The 27,799-nt window shown below is 40.7% G+C and overlaps 1 protein-coding gene and 1 pseudogene across 3 annotated transcripts in view; one reads left to right on the top strand and one right to left on the bottom strand.

Annotated features, from left to right (window-relative positions):
* SLC35F4 (solute carrier family 35 member F4) overlaps positions 1–3,307 on the bottom strand; it is a 308,259-nt gene extending 304,952 nt beyond the window's left edge. For 2 of the 3 annotated variants that reach the window (XM_055289256.1, XM_055289257.1), the window contains exon 1: positions 2,926–3,307. In XM_055289256.1, coding sequence (XP_055145231.1) covers positions 2,926–3,028 — 103 coding nt within the window. In that variant the 5' untranslated portion in view covers positions 3,029–3,307. Of the gene's footprint in view, positions 1–2,763; positions 2,890–2,925 lie in introns of those variants that run through there. The other variant, XM_055289258.2, reaches the window with a different exon arrangement.
* Positions 1–27,799, top strand: part of LOC129487840 (ubiquitin-like) — a 401,690-nt pseudogene that overhangs the window by 110,956 nt on the left and 262,935 nt on the right.

Raw genomic sequence — 27,799 nt, 5'->3', positions numbered from 1 at the left:
CATGAACCACTGCACCCACCTTTAATCATCTTTGTATCCAGATTTCTTGTTTATATTTACTCAATAACTGTTCATTAATTGAACAGGATAAATAAAACAAATGCCCTATTGCCCATTAAAGTACCTTCATTTATCTGAATTCTATTATATTTCTTTTTTTGCATCAGCCTGACTACTAGAACTTTTTCTGAACAAGGTACAAGCAAACAGCAGGATGCATTAACAGAAGGCTTGATCTTCAGTGCATTTTTTTTTTTTTTTTTTTTTTTTGAGACAGAGTCTCGCTCTGTCGCCCAGGCTGGAGTGCAGTGGCGCAATCTCGGCTCACTGCAAGCTCCGCCTCCCGGGTTCACGCCATTCTCCTGCCTCAGCCTCTCCGAGTAGCTGGGACTACAGGCGCCGGCCACCACGCCTGGCTAATTTTTTTGTATTTTTTTTTTTTTTAGTTGAGACGGGGTTTCACCGTGGTCTTGATCTCCTGACCTCGTGATCCACCCGCCTCGGCCTCCCAAAGTGCTGGGATTACAAGCGTGAGCCACCGCGCCCGGCCCTTCAGTGCATTTTCTTAGAGGTAAGTCCCCATCTATCTCCAAAAAGGTAAATGGCGTAGATATCTAGAGATTGTCCTTCACATGTGATCAGACAGGAAATGAGAAAGTCACCTTGCTTTCACATATTATATATTCATCACTGTAGCCTTTTCTTAAGTATATTTTTCCAGACTTCCCCTAAGCTGTTGCTCATTCCCTGTAACAGCCAAATCAATTGACCATATTGTACTGGTTTGCTTCAGTGTGTTTGTTTACTAGTCGAAGCCTGCATTAGGACAGGATTATTTCACGGTGCTCGGTTCCCTGGCCCTCCTCCAGCTTTCTCCTCTCTCATTCTCTCACTGTGCAAAATAGCAATCTTTCTCTACTTCCGAAAGCATGAGCATCCTGAGATTTATCTGACTATCACTTAATTCTCTCTTCTTGTGAGATTCTCTGCCTTCACTCTTTTAACTCTATGGTCTGAACTTAGGTAGGTAAGTGCCCATCACAAATAACCATGCCAAGTTAATGTTTATCACTTTTGGCTTCCAGTTATAGCCTTGGCCAGTGCTCTTCCCTTTTTTTGTCCTGTTATTGTATTGCAAATGAAGCATGTGCAGCTATTTGAGCAAGTACAAAAATATAATATGAACATGTCCTTATCTAAAATGTCACTTTTTCAGTATTCTTTTTGGGTTGTTCATTGTTAGCCAAAGTTCCATTGTCATAAAAATTACAATAATAAACCACCCTGAGTCTTGTAATTTCACACACAGCTTCTACATTCTCTAAGCCACTAAAATTCCATGGTTCCTAATTAAAATATTCAAAGGTGAAAGTCAAGTAATTTCCACAAGGTATATTAGTTCCTTTACTTATGTTTCCAGGGTTAAAAAAGAAATCCTTTGCCAACAAAAAAGGAGAAGTTTTTGAGTGTATAGTACAGAGACTTCAAAGGGCATTCCACAGTGTTATTTTCTTTCCAGAAAATTCTAACACTATATAATTACTTTTGTATGGAAAATGAATAATTTAAGCCCCTAATGCTAAAAACAGCTAGAGAGAAACCATCCAAATCAAATAGGCCTTTCCTGAAACCAAATGAAATATCGAACTAGAAAATATCTGTGTGAGAACAGCCCATGGAACAAAGCTCTTGAATTATTATTCAATAGAGAGGAAGCATGGTAGGGGAGAAAGTTACATGAAAAAAATAGTGTTTTCTTGTCTTTGTGCCGGAATTTTTGCGGGTCCCACGCTTCGCAGAAACTGTAATGTTGATTGCACCCCAAATGTCATAGAAAAATACGAATCAGAAATGCATCTAGGAGCTTCCAAGCTTCTGACAACAATAACGGCAAAAACAACAATTAAGCTCCATCTATTGCGACAGAAATGCATTGATAAAGAAAAAAGCGAAAGCCCACCTGCATAGAAACTAAACCGCAGCTACTCCTCCGATTCGAAGAAAAATGAACTGCACTTCAGTCGCCAGTAGAACTAACCCCAGCAAATATAGCTAGTGGGTCTGTGTACTGGGGAAGGGGGACTGCGAGCAGAGCACACCTCATCGCCCTCTCAATAAAACTGGTCCAGAAACGTGAAAGCATCCACGCCGCATGACCTCGCTTAGCTGGAAGAAAGCGGTGGCCGCGACGTGCGGCGGGGGCGGGGGGGGAGCCTGTCGCCTCCCCTTCTCAGACCCCCACCCTCCACGCCTCCAGTCTTTTGCACCGGTCTCTGGCTCCAAGCTCTGGGGCTCGGAGACCTGAGCAGGTTCTTTTCTCTGCCCAGGGTGAAGAACCTCCTAAAGATATTGTAACCGGAGTAATTCCCGCGCTGGCAGCGTCTCAACAGCCCGGAGTGAACGAGCTGACCCCACCAGCGCCGGGACCCACGTCTGGGTCGGCCGCCCCCGCCAGCCCCTCCCCCGACCCTCCCCAGCCAGCCCCTCCCCCGACCCTCCCCAGCCTGCGTCCCCAGCGCCCCGCACGCAGTAGGGGCTTTCGGGGCATGTAGCCCCTAGGGCTGACTTGCCGCTAAGTGAACAGCCATGTTAGCCTCCTCTGGGCGTAAATCCACCAGAGTGAGCCGGACGACGGCGGTCAGGAGCGCTCACCAGGTCCCCTCCGCACCTCCCCCCAAGGCTACGACTGTTTCCAAACTCCTGGGCGCAACCAGCCGGGCCCCTTGCCCTCTCACGGTTCAGCACCGAGGACAGCGGACATACTTTTCTCCCCGAGGGGTCCCCGCCGCCAGGAAGGCGGCGTTGACAGCGCCCGCAGGGCTGCAGGTGTCCGTACCGCGCGCCCGCCCGTCCGCATCCCCGCGGCACCCCTGCGCGCCCACCTCCCTTCCCCGCTTCGCGCAGGGCAGCCCCGCGGCGTCTTACTTTTCTGGCTGGAGTAACCTGGGTAATAGCCATAGTAGCCGGTGATCCGCAGGATCCGGTCCTCGATAGTGGCCACCCCGTTGGGGGCCGCTTTGACATCCATAGAGAGCGCGGGGCGACGGCCCCGAGTGCGGCGGGGCGGAGAGCGCAGCGCGGGGCTCGGGAGCTGGTGCAGGTGCCGGCGCCGCTGGTGCTGATGTTGCAGCTCGTGCTTCCGCGCCCGGGCTCTGACTCCACCGCTCGGCGCAGCACCTGCTCCGCATCACAGCGGCGGCAGCGGCGGCGGCGGCGGCGGCGGCGACGGAGCGGCCCCCACTCGGGCCGGCCTCTCCGTCAGCCTGGCAGCTCTCCCGCGCGCCACCCGGAGCACTGCTGCCCGAATAGCGCCCCCTCACCTCCGACGCCCACCGTGGCCGGGGGCGGGTGTGGGCGCCCCACCTGGTCTCCAGCTTTCATCATTAACCCTTGCGCGCTCCTTCTCGAAGAGTAGACACCCCAACCCCACCTGATGAAAGGGATGTTTGGTCAGGGGGACGCGGGAGGAGAAGAGAAGGCGACGGTGGCCAGGGGCTCAGAGAAGGGTGTTGGGGTGGGAGAAACCCAAGAGGGATTCATAGCTGTTAATGCGAGGAATTAACTGTCGCTCGGGGAGAAGACACTTCTGGGGCGCCCCGGGACTCGGTCCACGCTTGGCGTCTACACCACCTCTGGTCTGCTGATATGCAAGCATTCCCCGGCGTTACTCAGTCCTTGCAACTTGTCTAGAAGACTGGGAATCTTTTTTTATGAAATGACAAGAAAATTAGTTCCTGGCAGGTTGTGTATGGAGTGATTATCCAGGTTTTGCAGACGCAAGGACTGTAAGTGTTCAAGCCCTCAAGTCTGACTGTCCATACGGACCCTCCATCCTGCCACTGAAAAATGTCAAAGGCTTAGAAGATTCAGCTGCACACAGCACGTTTATTTTTCCAATTTCAAATGCTCTGAGGGGAAATGATTTTCTCCTTTATTGCCAAAAATATCAAGAGGGAAGTCCTTCAAACTGTAAATATCTGGGCGAGTGAAAGTCTTAGCTACAGTCTAGAGCCTTTCCATTTGAGCAGAACATCCTTGAAGCTGTGTGTTCAGAGCAAACACCCTCCCCTCAGGTGTGTGGCTCTTCTGCTTTAGCCAGAGACCCAATGAGTTAGGGTCAGTGAGCAGTGGAGACGATTCCTCTGTTCATAGTCTGCAGACACAGCTTCCTGCAAATAATAATAATAATAATAATAATAATTTTCAAAGTTTCATCTCAGAAATGAAAAGGTGGAGGTGAAGGGTTAATGGAGAGGAGGGTCAGCTCATCAGCTTAGAGACCATTTAGGTCCACCTTCCGTGCAGAGCTGACTTAAGACATCCCTGCCAGGTTTCATATTACTAAAGCTTAGGGAGAAGAAAAAAAAGAGAAACATAAGTCGACCTCAATGCCCCTCTCAGAAACCTCCAGAGAACCTATCACACCATCCTGCCTCCAAGCATTTTCCACACTGTGTGTGGGCCCTTAAGAAGGAAGAAATATCAAACTTTTTTTCGAAAAGGTAAATTAGGTTTAAGCATATGAAAACGCAATATTAAATTTTACAATATGTTTTGGGTTTTCATCCAAACACAAAGCTTAGCACGGGATCTTGAGAGTGGAGTCAATCTGAGATTATTGTGGCTGGAAGAAGAGTTCATACAGAAACCAATTTCCTCCTACACCTGTTTTCTGGGCTAGGAAAGATGGAAGGGTGGAAAGAGCTAAAAGGTCAAAAGGAACTAAAAGGAAAAACCAACACTAGTGCAGTGATGGAGAGCTAGCCATTTGAAGCAAAAATGAAAGCGATTTATGCCTTTACACCCCCCACGTGAAATAATATTCAGCACACTTTTGTTAGTTTTATTATTTCAGTGGCAAAATTATATCAAATGCATGTATTGCACATGGTAAAATGTGTTCATCACATGTAATTTTAAATGTCACTTTTGTTTGAAGTTTCTATAAACGATAAATTTTCCCATATTACATATATTATATATTTTGATAATAGCCATCATAATCCATAGCACATTAATATATGTATCGGTAAAAGAGAAATTAGGAAACAATTCAAGCAAAAATCTTCTAATGTAACAGGAATATATATATATATATATATATATATATATATATATACATACACACATACATATATGCATAGACTTTAAAAACAAGGGTTTTTCCCATTGCTTGTAACTTATCTTGCCATAATTAATGTACTTAAATTATAAATAACAATTACTGTGTAAGTCATTGCCTTCTTTCTACTTTTGCTTTATTTTCATAAATCTCCATAGAAGTAGACAAAAATGTATTTAACTGGATCTGATCATTCATATAAACAGTAAATTCAAAATAAATTTAAGTACTACAATGTAAACATACCCACAAGAGTCTATGTTTTCTTTTGAAAAAGTAAAAATTTTCAGACTGACCTGGAAATAAATTTTAAAATAGCAAAGCACTTACAAATCTCTCTATAATCATCTGTAATAGGATGATCAAAATAGTAAATGCCAGCAAGTGCTATAATCTAGGACACACTTTTCTTTTAATGGAAGGAACTGAAATCCTACAATTATAAATTGATAAACAGTCAAAAGTAAATTTCTGCTAGTCATGAACACTCTTTGGCATATATGATAAAAGATGTTTTAATCTTTCAATAGTCATTCTAGACATTATTAACAATTTACGGAAATTATTTTGAAGAAAGGATAGTTTTTTTTTTTTTTTTTTTGAGACAAAGTCTCACTCTGTCACCCAGTCTGGAGGGCAATGGTGCGATCTTGGCTCATTGAAACCTCCGCCTCCCGGGTTCAAGCGATTCTCATGCCTCAGCCTCCCGAGTAGCTAGGATTACAGGCACCCAACACCACGCCCAGCTAATTTTTTTGTATTTTTAGTAGAGATGGGGTTTCACCATGTTGGCCAGACTGGTCTCGAACTCTTGACCTCAGGTGATTCACCCACCTCAGCCTCCCAAAGTGCTGGGACTACAGGCATGAGCCACCGTGCCCGACGGAAGGAAGGATAATTTTTAAAGCATTTTTATGTTTGCATGTTTAGTCTACCAGTTTTCACAAACCCAAATATTCAAATTTACAAACTATGAGTTGCAATGTATGCCTCAAACCTATTCTGAAAGAATAAAGAAAAGACATAATAAATGAAGATTGAAGGTGGTTATCTGATTCATAAAATAGTTTATCATTATAGCCCTTCACATAGCCAATTTCCCTAGTAGTTATAAGTTATAATTCGATTTGTTATAAAACAAAATTGGTTTTGTGTGCGCTTTTCAGGAATTTTTTAATGCATCAAGCAGAGGGTATCTATCTGTGATCCCAGATGAGTTTTGATATATGAGCCATATGTATTTTGATCATCTGATCAAATCGGATTAGCTATTTATACTAATTGAGTATATAATTCGTTATTCACGTTGTTGTGTTTTTTTTTTTTTAAAGTCAAATCATTTGTAAAGTAGTTCATGGGATGATCACTTACAGTCCTTGTGTCTGATGCTAGAATAGCTATACCAAGTAATAACATTAAAACTAAATATGATCACTGAGTATAAATTTTATTCAAAGATAAGCAGTCTGAAAATACCACATCAGTCTATACACTTTGGAAGGGTTAGTAAAATAAAATCCATGGAATCCAGTCTTCTGTACTTTAATTAACAGATAGGGATCAGAAAATCTGGGCGTTAGTCCTCTTCTTATGGCAGGAGCAAGACACCTAATCTTTCTATTCACCTATTTGAAGTTACCACTGAAAGATGCTGAAAGAAGGGGAAATGATCTTTTTTCCCCTCTGGGAAATCAATATAGTTTACCTATCTCCTTGGGCTAAAAGTAACTTGGCTGCTTGGAAAGCCAAGAATATTTAAGCTTTTATAGTCAAGGGCCAATGTTACTTTGTACAAACACCAGCACTGTTTACAAAGAGTTGACCCCAAGAAATTTAAACAGCGTTAGTGTTTAAAAGCATCTGGCTTCTAGCCAAACAGGTGATAAGAAATGGCACCTGAGAAAGAAAAAGCATGCTCTTAATATTCCATTTTCAGGGAAGTTGTTTTGAGTATTTAACTGCCAAGTCATCAGCCACCCCATTTGGAATGCTGACACAGCCTTTCTGTTTCAATCGTAGGCAATGGCAGACATTGCTAATTTACCTTTCAGCTCAAAGGAGCTGGGTGTCTATATGAGAAGACAGGGCAGAGTCCACTCTTCATTGACCTCAGGTACCAGGCTGCATCCCAGGACTAATTTTGAGGCTCAACTCTTGGAAAGGCACTGAACCTCTTTGGAGAAAGTCTTAGGTAATTTCAACATACATATTCAAATTTTAGAATTTGTCTATGATCTCTGTGTGTGTGTGTGTGTGTGTGCGCCTCTCTCTGTCTCTGTCTCTCCCTGTGTCTCCCTCTCTCTCAGTCTATCTGTTTTTTTGTCTTTGTCTCTCTGAGTCTGTGTGTGTCTGTCTATCTCTCTGTATGTTTCTGTCTCTGTCTTTCTCTTTCTCCCTCTCCCTACAGCATTATACTGTACGTGGCAGTACAGCACAGTGGTTTAAAGCATGGACTTTGGAGCAGACTGCCAGAAGTCATTTCTGACCTCATCATTTTCTAGCTGTGTGACCTTGGGTAAATCTTTTGAAATCTCTATGACTCAATTTTCTCATCTCTAAAATAGAAATATACACCTATTGTACCTATATCGTGGAACTATCATGAGAAGTAAATGAGTTTATATTCATAAAGATCTTATAACTGTGACTGACATATAGTAAGCATCATATATATTAGCTATCAGTACTATTTTTATGCAGACATAGAACCCTTTGAGCTTCAGTTTCCTCCTCTGTAAAATGGGCTCATACTCTCTACTTCACAGTGTTGCTGTGATGGTTAAGTGAGATCACATATTAAAATATTTTATGAAGGCCTGGCACATCGTGGGTACACAATAAATACTAATTTTCTTCTCCTAGCCCCGCCCCTGCTCTGTCCATTGTTTTTTTACTGAAGTTGATTTACACTTTCACTCTTCATTCACACTCTCGGAACTTCACTGTGGCAATTGCTTTTACAGGTCTCCTTTAATTCTTTCAACCATGGGCAATGATCACTTGAGGCAGACCTTGTGTGCCAATGAAATAAGTGGCTTCAGAAGTTCAGTGCTTTGCAGAAAGAGAAGCTGCTGAAGATCAGCAGTTCTTCTTGTCCTTTAAGGAAGCATGAGCACAGGAAGAGTTTACTTCATACCGGAAAAGGGACCAAGGCTGTTAATCCCCAGGTGTGGAAGACACTCAGGTCCTGCGTGGTGAAGTGGAGCAACCTCCCAGGGATCACAGTGTGATGCCCCATGGGAGGCAGGCCCATTAGCCGCTAGGCTTCCCAGCTTCAGCAGATATTCTGGTGCCTCCCAGCTTGTCCAGAAGCAGCAGAGTCCCCAGCCCCAGAGGGATCACATGTGGGCTTGACTATTGCACATTTCAGCAGTGCCCAGTGGACTGAAGATCAGACCTCCCTGATGCTGAGCTAAGCCAAAGATCTCCCCTGACTGCATAACTCTGCAGCAGGGGAGCCCCAACAAGACTGAGATTGCATTTCCCACTATTTTTATGAGGAATAAGGACTCAGAGTAAGATTTACAGTAATTTAAAGCAAATAAAGATTTTTTTAAACCCTTTGAACAGCTGTGTTGGTGGTTATACATTCAAACCTGCTACATATTCATTTTACAAATAAGCCTTTCTGTAATTTAAACGTCTAAAAATGCCATGCACACCACAGCCTCAAACCTGCTGCATATTATTTGTCACACAAGCTTTCTGTAACATTAGCTGCTAAAAATGCCAACCCTGCTGTGGTAGTCATTGTTACTGTTTGCCAAATAGTCATGGTTCTCCCCCATTTTAGGCATACCACAGGACTGCACTTCCTGCCCCCTTGTGGTTGTAGTGGGGCTATGTGACTAATTCTGGTTGTGAACAAAAAAACAATTATCATCTCAGTCAGAGCTAACACTAGACACTCAAGGGTTTTCTCTTTTTCCCTCTGGCCCCATGACCATCAGCATTCAGGATGACTCTGATACATACAAAGTAAAGTTACTAAAAACTGTAATTGAAGAGTTTTAATTCCTTCTATAAACACTACATTTAGTAATTTTCAAATTCTATCCTCTTTGTCCTTTGTTTTCCAAAGACATGCTATATATGTCTAAGATCACTAGTTCTTGAAGCAATTCATCAATAAATCATACAGAAGACAAAACAAATTGTTGGAAAGAAATATTATGAGTGGCACAGAAAATCAGAAAGAACACAAAATTTAAAACTCGTTAGAATGCATCCATAAAATAGAGACTCCAGAATACATGTTCAATACATCCACATCTTGAATGACTACTATTGCCAAAAGCAATTTCAGAAATGACTTTGTCTTTAATTTCAAGAACTATTAATCTGCAGGAAATATATTCACAAGGTTTTATTTCATCATTATTTTCAGTGTCTGTGATTCCCATCAGTAGAACTTGCTTTTTAAATGCCCTGAAATAATACAGAGGTACCAAAGTGGACATTCATCCTTTTTTTTTTTTTTTTTTTTTAGTACCCAGCTGATGCTAGAGGAGGCTCCTAACAGAAAGAGCATACCTTTCAAGAGAGAAGCTAAAAAGATTGCACCAAATAACTTTTATGCTCCAATTCATTTTCTTTTGTCTCACCTTTGCAGTGACCACCCTGTATGGATTGTCATTGATTCACCTAGACACAGCCTGACAGCACCTCACCTCATGCCAATGCTGGGCACCTCTAAACTCCTGCACCAGCATTTCCTTGTTGGTGCTGAGACATGAAAGTGCATTTGCTTGGCTCAAGCACGTACAACCTGAAAGTGCAGGGGACAGCTGTAACACTGGGCAAACCTGTGACCATGGGAAACAGGAGCTAGGGTATAAATTCTCCATTCCATTCTGAATGGACTTCCCTGAGAAGCTGTCACTTATGCAGCCTCTTGCCCACAAGTTTGTGCAATTAGTCAGACTGCTCAGTCTTCATGCTAAACTACGGTCAGCTCAGTCACACGCCCTCATATGTATACACTAGCACCTAAACCCTTGCCTCTGCCTCAGGCTCTCTTTTCTGAAGAGCTCAGGTTAAGATGCCAATTTTCCCAGTCTCCCCACTTGATCACTGGCACATATCCCTGCTCCACCAATCACAGCACCTATTCCAAATTTTGAATGGGAAGCCAAGTGGAGAAATCCTGGGCCATGTCTGCAATGGATATCAGCAGCTATAACAGTAGTTGCAGCCACAGTTTCCATTGTCTGTTTCAGTGATATGGGCTGTATAAACCTCAAGTTAAATATTTCCATTGTGGAAATTATGGGTTTGATTCTCCCCTGTTATCCATAAATGTATAACAGAACTTCGTATGTCCCCCGGGCTACCCCATAGCATTATCCCACGAAGGGTCAATTGCATTATAGTCTATCTTGCTGGTACCTCTCCAGTTGTGCTGTGAAAAAAACAAAGTCCTATTCTGAATACCAAGGGGGAAAAGAGCCTCAAGTAACATTTAAAGTCTCTACTAGTTCTATATTCCTATGCCACCCAGGTATTCATCATAGCATCACTGGTAATAATAAAATAATGTAATCAACTCATATGTCCCAAAAATAGGAAAATGGTTTAGTAAATTGGGTAGAATACACTTTAGATATTAAAATTATGGCTATTGCTGTGAAGACTACAAAGTGATGAGAAACGTCCTATGTTCTAATCTTAAGTGGTGAAAAAAAATCAGAATTCTAGATAGCATATGGACGTATTTTTTAAAATACGGACATATTTTTTAATATGGACATATTTTTTAATGCAGGGGGAAAATACTTAAGACATTCAAAATTATAAAAATGGTGGTTAGAGGAGTGAAATTATAAGTAATCTTCCATTTTCCAAGTGTTCTGAAATATAATTTACTAATATTAAAACGAATACAAACACACACACACACACGACAAACCCTGAAACCCTTTCCCAGATCTTTATTCTCCAGCATGGCTTGTTTTATGTGCAATGTGCTGGAGTGTGCCACCTGCCTGCACATCCATCTTTTTAGTAATTGCAATTATCTCCTTTCCATGGAATGTGATGAAGCCTGACTAAAGGTCTCTAATTCTTCTGTCTTTCCATGTTCTCATAAATAATAAAACAGGGCTCTATGACAACGAGTACATAAAAAGTTTTGTAAAATCTCAAAGTAGCCCTAAAATGTTTACATTCTTAGGCTAATAAAGTGCTCTAAATACACAGTTATTTGGACATCAGTATTACTTGCTTCTGTGCAGCAGAGCCAAGTGATAAGAACATCCATGCTTGGACAGTCCCTACAAATGCATCTTCGTCTGACTACTACTACTCCTCCCTCAGCTGTTTCAAAAGGATTTTCTTCTCTGGGAAGGCTTCTCTGCTAACCCCATCCTCCTTCCTGGAGAAGTCAGGTATTTGCTCCATAATAACTCTTTCCCTGCTGTGTAATCTTCTCAACACTGCATACTTGAGTTCCTCAAAGGCAGTGACTGCATTTTGTTCACCCTGGTATGACCAGTGCTTCTCGGAGTACCTGTCACGTATCAGGCAATCAAAACACATTAAAGGTTGAAGAAATCATTGTAACAAACAAAAGTTTTCATCAGAAGCCTAGGGTCACTTTCTCAAAGTGCGAGCAAGGCACAAACACTCAAGATAGGTTGACTCGTCTCAGGACCAGAAATGTAACAACATGCCCAGTGCAAAGTTTACAAAGAAGGAAACTGAGGCTAGAGGGCTGAACAGATGGTTCAGAGGCCCCTCGATGAGTCTCTGGCAGCCCTTCTCACTCTCAGTGGATCATCTTTCCCCTGACCCTGTGCAATGCCACCTTCTGCTATGTGGTTTTCTAACTGCTCCTTATGTGCAGTCAGATCAAATCTACTCATGTTGCCATCCCTCCCCACCACCTTTCCAAACCAGACCGTATGCTTCTTTTCTTCTCCTTCTTTCTATCTTCCTCTGGCTGAGCCCTGGCCTTGGCAGACAGAAGGAATGCCCATCAAGGGTTCTGTTAAATTTAAATCCAAGACGATGTCTATTTTCCAAAGCCTGTGTGAGTTATGTTTCTGGTGTAATCAGTAACTGATTACTTATCCAGACTGTCAACTGTTACTCCTCATCTTTTGGAAGAGGCAGTGGAATGAATAAATAAATAAATAAATAAATAAATAAATAATTTCATGGTGTCTTTAGATAGGAGTAAATGGATGGAATTGTATATATTTTCTTATTATGGACTTGACATTGTTAACATTCACTGCCATTAATAACATGGGCTCAATTTGACAAATCTTTTGTGAATTATAATTAATTCAGAGATTTGAATCTCCTCTTTATGTGTAATCTCCTACTGAAATATTCAGGAGACTTGTTTACTTGTTTCTTCATTGGTTCAGGTAAAGAAATCATCAGCTGGTCATGCAAAGGTGATGAGCACATGCTATCTTCTTTCTTTTTCTCTAATTTCCTTCCTTTCTTCATCCTACTCTGCTCTGAAATTCACTAGGACTTACTACCATTGCAGTAATGTCAAAATAGTAGTGTTATTGTCTAGCTTTTACTGCATACCAAACAACTCCAAACCTTAGTGGCTTAAAATAACAACCATTTATTACTTCTCATAAACTATTAGTCACCTGCATGGTTCTACTAATCTGGCCAGGCTTGGTTGATCCTGGGTGGGCTTGCTTATGCATTTGTGGTCAGCAGGTAGATCAGCTGCGGACTGAATAGGATAGGCTCTTTCACATGTCTAGTGGATGGGAGATTGGGATAACTGGGCCACATATCTCATGACCCAGCAGTTCAGTCCAGCATGACAGCAGCAAAATTCCAAGTGTAAGGGTTAAGAATGCAAAGCCTCTTGAGGCCTAGACTCAGAACTTAGTTCTTTCATATTCTGTTGGCCAAAGTAAGTTGCAGGTTAACTCAGATTGATTGGGTAGAGAAATGGATTCTGCATCGTGGTGAGATTGCTGCAAACAATTGTGGCCATTCTTGGATTCTACTACATCCAACTAATGTAAATCGATGCCAATGTTGTTAAGCAGATTGATCAGAGACTTGATGAGAATGTCCTTTCTGCAAAATGTGTCTTTTGATAGAATTCCTGGATTCTAGATTAGCAAAGCAATCTTCCAAACATGGGTTAACAGAAGCAATGTGGAAGTAACTTCATTAAGCAAACTCTGGCATTAAAAGGTTACCTGCAACAATGAGATTTGGTCTGAATAGAAACTGCAGCCTTTTGCATGACATGTAATTCCAAACCTTTTGACTTCAAAATGGGGAGGAAGGAGTCAGACACCCACACATGCTGGGTCTGCATAAGGTTGGTACAATCAGACATAGAACAAAGCAATGCAGTAAGTTTCACATAGCAGGGCTGTTCCCACAACCAAGATGAAAAGGGAAACCTGTAAAGTTACGGCATTCTAACTTACCCTTTGTGCTTACCCTTTGTGGGGGCATTTATCATGCTACAGAGTGAAGATCTGATTGCCTTCCATCTCTGCTATATTTCTAGTTTCTTAGGGACACGAATAAATCTTTTAAATTCATATTTCTTGTATATAATACAGAACCTGGCTGTTGAAAAAAATGAGAGCACGAGGGAGTTATTTCTGTGACTCAGAAAAAGACTAACCCAATATAACCACATTTATATTTTTAGAATGTCTATTTGCAACCAAATACTCAAAGATTCTGCCATATAAAAATTACAGAATGACTAGGTGAAAATAAGTTACTTCTTCTATAAAAACAAAAACATTACTATTGAGCTTAAGATTGAAGAAGTTGTTTGTGTTCAAGTTATAATCTTGAGAATGGATTCAGAAATGCATGTTTTTGCTTAATAAGTGAAGAAAAATTCTTAAATTTTCATAAATTTTCATCTAAAACTTCAATTTACAATTAAACACAGCAGCAACATTGGATATATACAAAGTATATGCACTTCAGATCAGGGCCCCCTTATTCTTAACTAATCTGAAACCCAGGTTTAAAGACTAGTGGGCTACCTATCCTTCAGGGAAATCTCTGTAAATGATCATCCCTAATGAGGGACTGGTAAGTAGCGGCAAATCCTGTAGATAGTTTCCGATAGGTCTTTTTCTCTCCTTTTTCAGCTCTGCTACCCAAGGTCAGGTGACCCATCTTTTTTTTCTTCTTTCCAATTTGTATTTTTGGTTCAGTGGGTACATGTGCAGGTTTGTTACGTGGGTAAACTGCGTGTCCCACGGGTTCACGGTACAGATAATTTTGTTACCCAGGTCATGAGCCTAGTACCTGATAGGTAGTTTTTCAATCCTTACTCTCCTGGCACCCTCCACTCTCAAGCAGGCTCCATTGTCTATTGTTCTCTTCTTTGTATCCATGTACATTCAGTATTTAGCTCCCATTTATAAGTAAGAACATGCAGTATTTGGTTTTATGTTCCTGTGTTAATTGACTTAGCGTAATAGCCTCCATCCATGTTGTTGCAAAAGACATAATCTTGTTCTTTTTGATGACTCTGTGGCATTCCATGATATATATGTACCACATTTTTATTATCCAGTCCACCATTGATTGCCATCTAGGTTTATTCCATGTCTGCTATTGTGAATATTGTTGCAATGAACATACACGAGCATGTTCTTTATGATAGAACAATTTATATTCTCTTGGGTGTATACCCAGTAATGGGATTGCTTGGTCAAATGGTAGTTCTATTTTAAGTTCTTTGCGAAATTGCCAAACAGCTTTCAACAGTGGCTTAACTAATTTACACTCCCACCAGTAATATATAAGTGTTCCATTTTCTCCACAACCTTGCCAGCATGTTATTCTTTTACTTTTTTTTTTTTTTTTTTTTTTTTGAGATGGAGTCTTGCTCTGTTACCCAGGCTGGAGTGCAGTGGCAGATCTCAGCTCACTGCAACCTCTGCCTCCTGGGTTCAAGCGATTCTTCTCTCTCAGCCTCCCAAGTAGATGGGATTAGAGGCTTATGCCACCAAACCTGGCTAATTTTTGTATTTTTAGCAGAGATGGGGTTTCACCATGTTGGCCAGGCTGGTCTTGAACTCCTGACCTCAGGTGATCCTCCTGACTCAGCCTCCCAAAGTGCTGGGATTACAGGCATAAGGCACCATGCCCAGCCATTTTTTGACTTTTTAATAATAATTCTGACTGATGAGAGATGGTATCTCATTGTGGTTTTGGATTTGCATTTTTCTAATGATTAGTGATATTGAGCATTTTTTCATATACTTGTTGGCTGCATATACATCCTCTTTTGAGAAATGTCTGTTCATGTCCTTTGCCCATTTTTAATGGGACTGTTTGCTTTTTGCCTGTTAAGTTCCTTATAGATTCTTGATATTAGACCTTTGTTGGATGCATAGTTTGCAAATATTTTCTCCCATTCTGTAGGCTGTTATGACCCTTCTTTTAGCCTGGATTACCATACAGCTTTCTATCTGATCTTTTCCTATTCTAATTTGTTTTTCTAACCATAGCCAACCTGCTTCCTCAATAACAAACTTCTGCTTTAAAAAACTAAATGGTTCAACAGGGCTCTTAGCATGAATCCCACACCCCTAATCATTGACTGCAGACTTTGGTCCCAGTCTACATCTCCAACCTCAACTCTGTGACCACTCCCCTCATTCTAACTTCCTGAATGAACTCTTTTGAGATCTCTGAAAAAGCTATGGGCTTTCTCACCTCTGGATTTTTATACATGCTGTTCCCTCTATCTGGAACACCCTCTCCCTCAACTCTTTGTCCCCTGCCTTGTCTGGGACTTTTCCTTCACATCTCAACCAAGAAGCTGCTTCATCAAGAAAGTCCTTATTTGTCTGTTTCCCTCTCTAGACTGTAAATACCACAAGGACAACCCCATTGTTTTTTATTGTTGTTGTTCACTATTGTATTCCCAATGTCTAGTATAGTGCCAGGCACAGAGTAGGCACTTCATAGATATTTCCAAAATTAGTTGATTAATTCATTAATACTGGTTATCAAAGACAAGTCCTTGGAGCCAAATGTTCTATGTCACTCCTTCAAGGAAGATCTATTTACCTTCTTTAAGAAACAACAAGTATAAAGGTATTTTTTTGATGTTGTCTTATGAATATTGACAAACCAGCACTCGGGCCCATATTGAAGGACATACCATCTCTGCCATCTCCATCCAGGCAGGGCCAAAATTTTCCTCAGAAAACAAGTCATGATCCACTTCTAAAGAGGAACATATGGGCAATTGCGGCCCCAACATTTTATGCCCTCAGAACATGATCAGAATTTTAGTGCGGGAAAAACTCTAAAGTAGGAACTGCCAAATCTTATATTCCAAGGAGTTTTGCAATGTACTTGGCATTGCACTTTTCAAGAAAGTATTTTGAGTTTAAGGATCTTATACCATTATGCAACAGTAGGAAGTCAGAAACATAGGTTCTATCCTGCCTTTGTCGCTAAATACACTGCTCTTGGGGGTCATAATAAGACTCATTCCTTACCCTGGAGCTGAACAGGATTATTAATCCTTCTGCCCCAGGCCTGGCTCTTCCCAGGGTCTAAACCATCAAGCCTGAGCCCTAGGAGTCCCTCAACAATTGCCACAAACACAATAAGGTTCCCTGCTCTCACCTCCACCTCAGTCTGAGGATGTCAACTTTGATCTGTCCAACCATACGCTTCAGCCAAGCTGACCAGCTACTCCTGGTTGTTTCTCATCTCTTGACTTTGCTGCTCCTTTTGCCTGGAAGAGTCACATTACCCTGATCCCTTTCAACACCACCATATTTCCCTGCCAGGAGAATGTTTTTCAAGTCTCAATTCAAGCACATCCTTCACTAAAACCTTTAATGAGTTCCCCGCCGGCATGGGAATCACCTTCCTTTGCGTCCTGTTGTGTCTGGTACCTACTTCTCTCACAGTACCTGTGGTGCTCTGTTGCAAGGATTGTTCACAGGTCTATCTTCCTACTGGACAGTAAGCTTTATAAAGCCAGGATTAAGTCTGTATTTTGCTTTATATCCCCATTATAAAACTCTATATTTAGCACAGAGTAAGTGGGGAAGGAAGGGAGGAAAGGAGGGAGGGAGAGAAGGAGTGAGGCGGGGAGGGATTAAAGAAGGAAGGAAGGAGGGAAGAATGGAGGGAAAAAAGGAAGGAAGGGAGGAAGGAAGGAAGGAAGGAAGGAAGGAAGGAAGGAAGGAAGGAAGGAGAGGGGGAAGGAAAGGAAAGGAGGGAGGGAGGGAGGAAGGAAGGAAAGGAAGAAGGGAAGGAAGGAAGGAAGGAAGGAAGGAAGGAAGGAAGGAAGGAAGGAAGGAAGGAAGGAAAGAAGGAAGGACAGTAGATCTTTTGAAATATTTTCAGGGCTTCACAGTTTCTACAGTTTCCTTATTTTTAAAATGGGAACAAAAACACAACTTACTTCCTAGAACTACCATGAGGATAAAATCAGATGGTGTACTTAAAGCAATTTGCATTTGTTTGCATGTAGTAAGAACTCAATAAATGTAAAATAGTATTATCATATGAAAACTTGTTATGATATATGGGTGAAATAAGGACTGAGGGCTTCTCCTCAACTTAAAGGGCATATTCCAGTGGTCCCCTGGCTGTGTAAAGGAAGAATGTACTACCTCAAGAAGAAGTAAAATCCCTATCACAGGAAAATTCTCAGCCTCATCTGGAGAGTTACCTGGCAGTGCTTCTACCAGGAATTCTTGATCCCAGATTGAAGTTAATATTTCTCTTGATTTGGAGGTACATTGATAACAAAGTACCCCATTATATTTTAAATCTAGACATTGATGTCTAGCACTTTTAAAACAAAGTTTCCCTGAAGATACAACATTTGGGCAATGACACTAATTTTTCTACATTAAATAAAACAATAAAACATCATTTAAAGTGTTGAAGTTTGTAGCTGTGCTCAGAATGTATCCAGGAGGACACTGGGCAAATTGTCTGGAGATCTCATTGAGTGGTATTACCTTGGTGCTTCTCTGTGTTTCAGATTTTGATTCTCAACTTTGCAGGTCTAAAAACTTGTATTTGTTCATACACCAAGAGCAGAGCAGACTCCTTGAAGAGGAACTCACATTAAACAAACTCACAATACATTGATGAATAAGTTGGATTGCTAAAGGATTCATTCATAAAGGGAGACATGGTTGACACAGAATGCACAAATTGGCACAGATTTACATAGGAAGTCAAAATATAATCAGAGATTTGTTTGTTTGCTAAACCTAGATTCAAAGCAAAGAAAATTGAATGCTACAAAATTTAATGGAATTATTCTCATGATATCCCTGACACTGCGAACAAATGCCCTCTCTACTCTGATCTGTGTAGAGCCCATGCTGACTGCCTCCTCCACGTCAAACTCACACATTTTTCCCTTAAACATACTAATGTCATTGATTAGCTGTAGGGTCAACTCATTATATTTTCAGATTCTGACCCTAGAAACAATTTGTACTTAAGGTGCCTTTTGCACACCTCTAAACTTATCTATTATGAGTTGATTTTCTATGGAACTTTCAGATCATGAGGGTGCCTCCTACTCCTTGTATGGATGCCTCCTTCCAGTACTTCCCTCTACCAGGATTTTGTTGTGAAACAAAAGTCGGAAGCAACATACATATTTTAAATAAATGAAGTATTTCACATATGTATATAATAAGGGGCATGGTGTCAATATAGTTGAAATATCTGTTGTGCCTCTTATATGTAAATGATTAAGATAATTAACTTCTCTAAAATATGGGCTCTATTTTTTAAAATGGGCATAATAACATTTATCAGAAAGGGTTTTTGTAATGATTAAATAAAGAAAACAAGCCCAATAGAGTGACTGTTAAACAAATATTATTTCCCTTCCCCTTAATAAAATTATGACATTTATTGCAGTAATAGGGTTGCAAATTTCACTTACACTGCAACACAGTCATGCAGAGGAACATGTTGGTTCTTTATTTTGTCTGACTAATCTGGTCTCCTTCTTGAGCCCCTACTATGTAGATTTGGGGTTTTATTAAAGTCTATTTAACCCAATCTGGTTTAAACTTAATCAAATATATAATGTAAATAGTCCCTATAGGTCCTGTTCATTATTTAGGAGTAATTGCTCATCTTCCTTATTTCCATGCCTCTTTTCCAGTTTCTAAGACAGCATCTGGGCATATGTAAGAAGTTTAGCTTGCATAACTTGAGAGAGCAGAGATGCAGAGTTCTCTTGGCTCTTGCTGGGTCTCCACGTGACCACGGCCTCCCATATGCCCTTCATCCAGACCTGGGCTAAGTAGTCCTCCTGTAGCCCCTGCTGAGGAGATGGGAGTGGTACTCTCCCTCCCTCTCATCAGCCCACTGATGACTCTGAAAAGGACATGCTAGCTCTGATCTCAGCTTCCTCCTGGATCCATCCCCCTCCCCCTTGGAGAAACTACAGGAATTCCTGAGTCCCTTTCATGCCTAATTACACTGTGCCCCCACTTTGGTGTATTTGCACCTGAGATTGGGGCAGGGCAGCCACTCCAAGATCATTTTCAGATTCCAGGTGAAAATCAGGGAGAAGTCTCTCTGCCCCACCCACCTCCCACCACCTATCTGATACCTCTCCAGAGAGAAGAATCAACATATCTGTCCTAGCTTTGCACTCCTACTTCTGTCTCTCCCTCATTTTCACTATGCCTTGAGATGGAAAACAGTGGGCTTTTCTTTTACTTCACTGACATTATATCTAGTTTTTATGAAACCCCAGGTTTCATAGCCAAGCTACTATAGGCAGAGAGGCCATCTTCCCTATACTCTGGGAAAATGCTACAATCTAGCATTACCAGGCCTAGGCTTTGTTTTTCAAAGGGAAATCAATGGAATGAAACAAATTACCTCTCTCCACAAATCTTAGTTTTCCAGCCCATTTTCTTGTTAAAGTGATGAAATTTACACGCTCTCCTGCCTTTGGGTAGTAAGCCTCATAGGTTTGAATCAGGTAAAAATTTGCAGTAAAACATGATTTTAAGAATGTGATAGATTAATTTTTTTTTTGCCCAAACTCTTCACCTCACCCTGTATCCAGGGCCTTTCCCATGTAATACTGCAGCTCACCCCATGAAAGCCTGGGTGTTCCTCCGCAGCCCTTGACTTTGGGCTTGGCCCTGTGACTTGATTTTGCCAATGGTATGATAAAAGCAGGAGCTTGTACAATTAGACATATCTTCTTGCACCTCTGCCCTTGGAAGAATAAGGGGAGAGAGGAGGAGGAAGAAGAGGGGAGAGGAGGAGGAGGAGGAGGAGGAGTGGAGGGGAGGAGGAGGAGGGGAGGGGAGAAGGGGTGGAGGGGAGGAGGAAGAGGGGAGGGGAGGAGGAGGAGGAAGAGGACTAGGAGAAGGAGGAGAAACAGCAGCAGTGATCCCACTTATTCAAGAAGAATGTGACATGGAACAGACCCAGACCAAAGCTTGAAGCAAAGCCTGGTATAGATGAGGCCAACCCCCCATGTGACTACAGATGTGTGAGAAATAAATGTTTGTAGTTGCATGCCTGTGAGATTTGTTTATTACACAATCTTACTGTGGCAAGAGCCAATAGATTCAAGATGGAAGTTGGATAACATCAGTTTAATATTTGCAAAACATTTGTGTCACCTGACTGCAGTCGTCAGGTGATGAAGAATCCCTGTAGTAGTCACTCTGCAATAGGCTCCTCACTCAAAAGTTCTACCACGCAAATGAAGTTAACATACAGCACCACTCTCACCTTAGCATTTACCCTCTACAAATGAAATACTATCATCCTTTTAAGATTTTTATCTCTGGAATTCGGAAGGACTTAATTTAGTAAGGATGGATTGGCGTTTAGAAATGAGAAAGAGAAAGAAACAAATCTTTAACTATATAATCAAATGTATAATTTAAGGAGATTTACTAATTTAGATATAAGTTTTAATAAGCTCTATTTTGACTGAATTCCCACCCTATGGAATTTTGGTTTAATTGTCCTTGGGTGGGACCTCATCATCTTAAATCTTCTCTGATAATTCTAATGTACAGGCAGCACTGAGATGGCAGAGATGAAAATCAGATTTGTATTAACTTGGTCCTTTCTTTCCTAGATCCTACTGAAGTACTAATATAGTTTCACTTCAGCTATTTACCTTCTAATCTTTGTAGGTCCATCTATTTTCTAACAAATATTCCTTTCTAAGGTTTTGTACAGTATTTGATTGTCTGTGTTATTTACAAGCTCCAATTTTAAACTTTAAAATGACAAATGCAAAGAGAAAGGAAACATTTCCAGCTAACGGATCAGGTGATGGATACAATAAGAGCCGTGGATAAAAATAGCTTCCAAATTATAGCCCCAGGTTTTCTTATTATTTAAGCCATATTGTACTAAATTTTCTAAATTTAGCAGCCACTATAGCACTCCCTGGGCCTTTTGATGATATTGACAGATTCTGAATACTTTTTTATCAAAGCGCTAACTATAACTCTTCTAGACACTTCTTATTTTCAGAAATCCAATTAGACAAAGCTGAAGGTGATTGGAGCATCTGTTCTTCCTCAACAGATTTTGGCTTTTCGTCATGTAAGTAATCACCTTTAGTTTAATTTAATCACCTTTAAATCAACCAGCAGAGTATGTTTAGTTATACAATAAAAAATAAACAAATGTAATCCCACTCCCTCTGGTGGCATAATCTACAAATATCCACTGAGGGTGTAATTTGGTTAAAATATTCAAAATGGATTGGAGGACTCTTCCATATTTCATTTCTTTTTCATTCAGGAGACACTGATACAAATCCATCTCTCCAAAGGGAATAGTTTATGAGTTTTGTTAAAATACATAACAAAAGAAGCAGCCACTCTTTTCATAGTTTCTAATGTATTACACACCTCATGCCAATGTATACAGAGAGAAACTCTCTGAAACAGATCTAAGTATCCATTATTTATCTTTGCAAACCAGAAAGTAAGTTCTTAAAGTTTCAAGATTTTATACAGAGATGGCATTATGAATATATTGTTATTATTATAGATGTTATTATGACTATATTAGTATGATGCTATTATGACTAGTATAAAACGAAAAATAATAACAACTGTGCCCTATGCCATTGACTCACCAGTTTCATGGAAATAATTATGAAATGACTGATCAAGTTACAGCAAAACACAGAAGGTATAAACTTCTGTGTTGGAGAGCTCTATGCTGTGGTAAGAATATCATAAACAGTAGGCAAATCAAATATTTTTCTAAAGATACAATCACACATAAAAACATGTTTTCTCAAAAAGAGCTGATTAGATGTGCATATGGCTTTTTATTCCTTTGCAACTTTTTTTCCATTAGAAGATATTTTATTTCTACAGTATACATAGGCATGGTGGCCTATGGAGAGACCCAAAGAGGCTCCTGCCCCCAACACACCTTACAATTCCTTTCTCTTTGTATGAAAATCCATATTGTATAATAAAATGCACACTCTGGACCTAGTCTGCCCGGCTCATCTAATCACTAGCTGTGTCACCATGAGCAAGTTCAATTGATCCTACTGTGCCTTTGAATGCAGGTAGTATGTTAGAGGAATGCAGGTAATGAAAGGGCTCACTCATGGAGGTGTTGCAAGGTATAAATAAGTTTTCATATGGAAGAAGCTTAGAACAGTGTCTGGCACAGAATGAGTGCTGCGCAAGTGTTCAATATTATTGTCGATGTTTGACTGAATAACAGAACTATAATATGTGCAGTTTAAGCTTCAGTCATACTGGACTTTTCTCAGTTGTTTAAATAAAATACATTTTCTCCAGCCTTAGCATCCTTTCACATACTTTCCGTCTTCCCTACACTGTCTAATACTGTGACCACTAGCCACATTTAGGGCTATTTAAATGTAGATGAATTAAAATTAAATGAAATTTAAAAGTCAATCCATTAGTTGCACTGGCCACATTTAAAGTGCTCAATCACCATATGTGGCTAGTGGCTATTGAGTTGGACAGAACCAACATAGAACTTTTTTATCATCACAGAATATTCTATCAGAAAGCGCTGGTGTAGACTGGTCTTCCTTTCACTTTAATTCCTATGCAGTCTTCATACTGCCGCTTAAATATCACTTCTTCAGTGAATCCTTCCCTGACCCCAAGTCAATGTTAGGTCCCTCTACAAATCCTCCCAGAGCATGCTGGATATTTCCTTCAGAGATTTCTTACATTTATACATATGTTTAATGAAGTATTCCCACTAGGGTGTAAGGACTTTGAAAAAAGGAATCATATATGCACATAGTAAACACCTAATAAATATTGCAGACTGAATGACTATAATAGGAAATTTATAAAATCACTTAATATTTTAATAGCTAATATATATCACATGCTTACTGTGTGCTGGGCACTATTCTGAACACCTTACGTGTTTTAAGCTATTTAAGTCTAACAACTCCATGAGGTATTAGGTGCTTGTATTCATTATCTATTGCTGCATAATAAGTTACCATAAGCATTGTAGCTTAAAACAACATGCATTATTATCTCACAGTTTCTGTGGGCTAGAGATCTAGGCATAGTTTAGCTGAATCCTCTGTTTAGGTCTCACAGGCTGTAATCAAGGTGTTGGGTAGGTTGTGTTCTCATTTGGAAGCTCAGCTGGAGAAGAATCTGCTTCCAAGCTCGCTTAGGTTGTTGACAGAATTGATTTCCAGAAATAAAGTGGGCAATATCCTAAAAAAGATCTGTCTCTCTCCTAAACTTAAGTAGGAATTTTTAAAAGTTAACATCTTAATGTAAGTCAGAGGTAGGGGATAAAATCATATCCCTATTCTTCTGAATAGCAGGAAAGGCATAGAAAGAAAGAGATAATTAATATATTTTTCCATCATTCTCCTTTCCTTTACCAAAACTGGTAAAGGAGTTCACCTGAAGAATTTGACTCTCACCATCATGAGGGAAGAAGATGTGATTTCAAAGTTCCCATTGGTTCCTTGTATAGCTAAAGGTAGAGGCCTCTGCAAAGGCCATGGCTTTTTACAGGCTCTTTAGTAAGCTTTTGGCCAAAAAAAAAAAAAAGGGTCAATGAACTAGTTTGGAAAGGGGAAAGGAGTTGTGAAAAGCTAAATTAACTAGGCGTAAAAAATAAAGAGTACATTTGGATACCACAAGTTCATCTAGAAAGTGTCGAGAAGGAAAGAGAAAGCATCCCTAACAAGGAAGGGATCCTGAAAAACATCCCATGTGTTTAAGACACCTAAAAGTACCACTATTAATAGTTTTCTGCTTTTCCATTTCCAGCGTCACTCTGTTCCATGCTATGTTATACTTTCCCTCCACTTCCTAAAAACTATTGCTAAAGGTCTGTATGCACAGAGGCCTTCAGTTAAGAAATCTGTGGGGAATGCAGGAATAAAGCAGTGAAAGAAATAATCTTTTCCCTGAAGGACTAGCACTGTAGAGCAGGTTTACATGAAGGAAGGCCCACAGTCCTGTAGTCTTGAGCAAAAATCCGGGTGGTGCTAAGAGAGATGGTTAAGGGCAAGGTAGCAACCAAGTAGAACAACCATCCCTTTCTTCAAGTACAGTAGAGGAGGGTGAGCCTTGAAGGGAGGCAGGCAGACACTTGGGCTGCATTCAAGCTCCCTGGCTCAGAATGCTCTCCTCATGCCTTATCCTACAGAGGCACACCAGCTCAACTGTTCTACAGGTAATACAGACTGTTCTCTGCAACCAACCCACTGAACCTGATAAACGGGATGTTACTCCATTACCTTGGGAATTGTGCTGTCTGCTAAGACTAAAAACTGAGAAACAGAGCCCCCTTGTTGCCCTCTGATGGAGCAACCTTCCTTTGAGTGACGAACGTGACTTGCAGAGGTGTCATTTTGAAGGATGAGCATTCTGTCACCTCAATGAGGAGTTACACAGGGATGAGAGAGCTGGAATTTTGGGTCCCTTTTCTCTCCTGCTGTCAAGGGAGCTGCTGCTCACAGAGTCCCAGCAATGGAACCCATCCAGGAAAGTGTCAGAGGCAAGGTAAGGATTAGCAGAGCTCCTGTCAGCCTGTGCACAGCCTCTTCTGGGCATTATTCTCAAGAGGGAGCCTCAACAGCGATACAAAGTCATGCCTAACTGTGAAGTTTGCAGTTTTCTGCTTATTGGGTGTCAGCTGACAGCAACACACACACACGTGCACATGCACACGCACATCCACACCATTCTGCTCAAGATAATTTTTCTGCAGGAAACTACAGCAAGCATCTTCTTCATTGCCTCATGGACATGCTGATGGTGCAGATTTATTGGACCCAGGAGATGCAGTAGCCTCTGGCATCTCAGTTAAACTCTTTTAAAAGTCCCCCATGGAGTTCTTCATTGTAGAAGACCCACTCTGCTTCATTAACTCCACTGTAGACAGTATTATCACCTGTTTTTATACTTACTCAAGACAGAGTTTAAACCAAGAAGAACCTCAGAGAAAGGAGATTTGGGTTATTGGAGTTCAGACCAAACTACTAAGAAACATAAGCCACAGATCTTAATTATTTCCTCTTCAGGAAGGAAATATAAGTTTTCAGAGGTATTTCATAAAACCCACACACTTCTTTCAGCTAGCACTTGATATCCACATGTCTTCGACAGGGTAGTAAAGAGGACTTCCATCCTGAAATCTCCTTCCATGTTGGGAATATTGTAGTAGAAGATGCAGACTCTGGGACCAGAAAGACAGGTTTCATCCTTTACTATCTGAGAGTCATGGGTTCCTCTGCAAAAGGGTAATAACAATATGCTGCACTTCACACATTTGTTTTATGAATTAAGTGAAACAATGAATGTCAAACAGCACAGTCTCGTGCATAATAAATGCTCAATAACGACTAGATGTTGCTATTACGTTATTATTATCATTATTACTATCACCATTTTAAGTGATATGATTTACCAAAAAGGGACATCGGGAAAACAGAGAGCCATGATAGGGAAGTTAAACAATTTGTACTTTGTTTCAAATTGGAAAAAGAAAAACAAGAAAGTCACTTCATTTTTGTTTTGAACTTACTTTATTCATCGACTACTATATAGTGCTTGCTATGTGCCAGTTATGGCTCTAAACATAGAACTTATTGCATCAAAGATTAATTTTAAAGTATCACAAATTTAATAACATCCATATGATGACATATTGAAAATATACCAAATATAAATAATTTGGAGAATGTGTATGCTTCTCCATTATACATTCAAAGAATAATAACTTAATATATGCCATGAGCCAGTCCTCATGCTAGTCACTGGGGTGACAATGCTCAACAAGACAGACAAGTTACCTGCCCCAAATTTATAGTGTTGAGATTTTTGAAATAATCACTCTGGGTTTTTTTCTGCATTGAATGTCAAACTAGACCAAATTGAAGATAGTTTAACCATGTATTTAGCAACCAGTTTTAGAGCTGCCCTATATAAATATAATGATATATATATAATATAAATGATTTGGCTTTCCGGGGCAGTTCATCTGTGATTCTCAGAAACTGTAGTTAATGTGGGTAACCAGGAAGGATCACTAACACTGCCACACGGTGCAGCAGCAGGTCAGGCTCAGCTTCCTAAACCAGTGCCAGGATCAGCCACAGCAGAGTGACAGGGAAGCATGAGCCATCTTGGCTTATTCTAACTGGAGTGGACAGCAGAGACACTTGAAGTACTCCTTACAGCACAGCTCCAAGCCATGTGACCCAGCCGATCAGTGCCAAGGCACAGGGGAAGTTGGCCTGCAGCCATCACTACTGAGTAATTCATGTTCACCAAAAGCTCTGGTCAGACAAGGAGGCCCAGGGGCAGAACAGCTCATTGCCAGGCAGCCTCTACTGTCACTGCAAGTCATAGGACACCCTTAGGTTTATCCAGTGTAGAAGGGCCTCCTGGCCATAGTAGTGTCTCTTAAACTATGCTGATGAGAACACATAGGTAGAACAAATACAAAAGACATGTAATATAGATATAGGAATATATTAATGTGTATATTGATTTAGTTACCTTAGTACGCATTGTGTCATAAGTATTTAAATATCTTTTATTAAAATGAATGCCTTTGTTATATGGACCACATCCTATTCTATGGCCATTACTACTATTCTTAGTCTGTTATTGCTGGGTCTATATTGTGGGCTTCTTTGTTCATTCATTCATTCATCTGACAAATGTTCATCAAGCCACTACAAGTGCCATGCTTCAGGGATGCAGTGGTGAGCAAAATAGATAAGTTTTTGTCTGCTCCTGTAAAGTTTGTAGTCCAATGTGCTGGCTGATCATTTGTATTACTGTTCAGCAAATATTCACTCCCTGCATCCTCTCACTGTGGATGCAGTATCCTTCTCTGCACCCACTGATATTGGACTTGGATGTGCAACTCGCTTTAACCAAAAGAACGTCAACAGATGAAATGAACAGAGGCCTTCACTGTGCTAGCTTCTTGCATTGCTGTCCTTCTTCATGAGAACAACATGCTTTGGGTAGCCACTGGTCCCATACTGATGGGCAAACACGTGGAGTAGATATGGACCCACACACATCCTGGAGACAAACAAGCTCAGGTGACCAAAGGCCTAAAACAAAGCTACCCAGCCAATGCCTGCCAAATCTAGCTGAAGTGCAGGTCAACCTGCAAACCCATGAGGGTTGAACATTAAAGCTTGTTGTA

Source organism: Symphalangus syndactylus, chromosome 8 (assembly GCF_028878055.3).
Source record: "Symphalangus syndactylus isolate Jambi chromosome 8, NHGRI_mSymSyn1-v2.1_pri, whole genome shotgun sequence".
NCBI classification, from domain to species: Eukaryota; Metazoa; Chordata; class Mammalia; order Primates; family Hylobatidae; genus Symphalangus; species Symphalangus syndactylus.
This window is presented reverse-complemented; position numbering and strand designations above follow the sequence as displayed.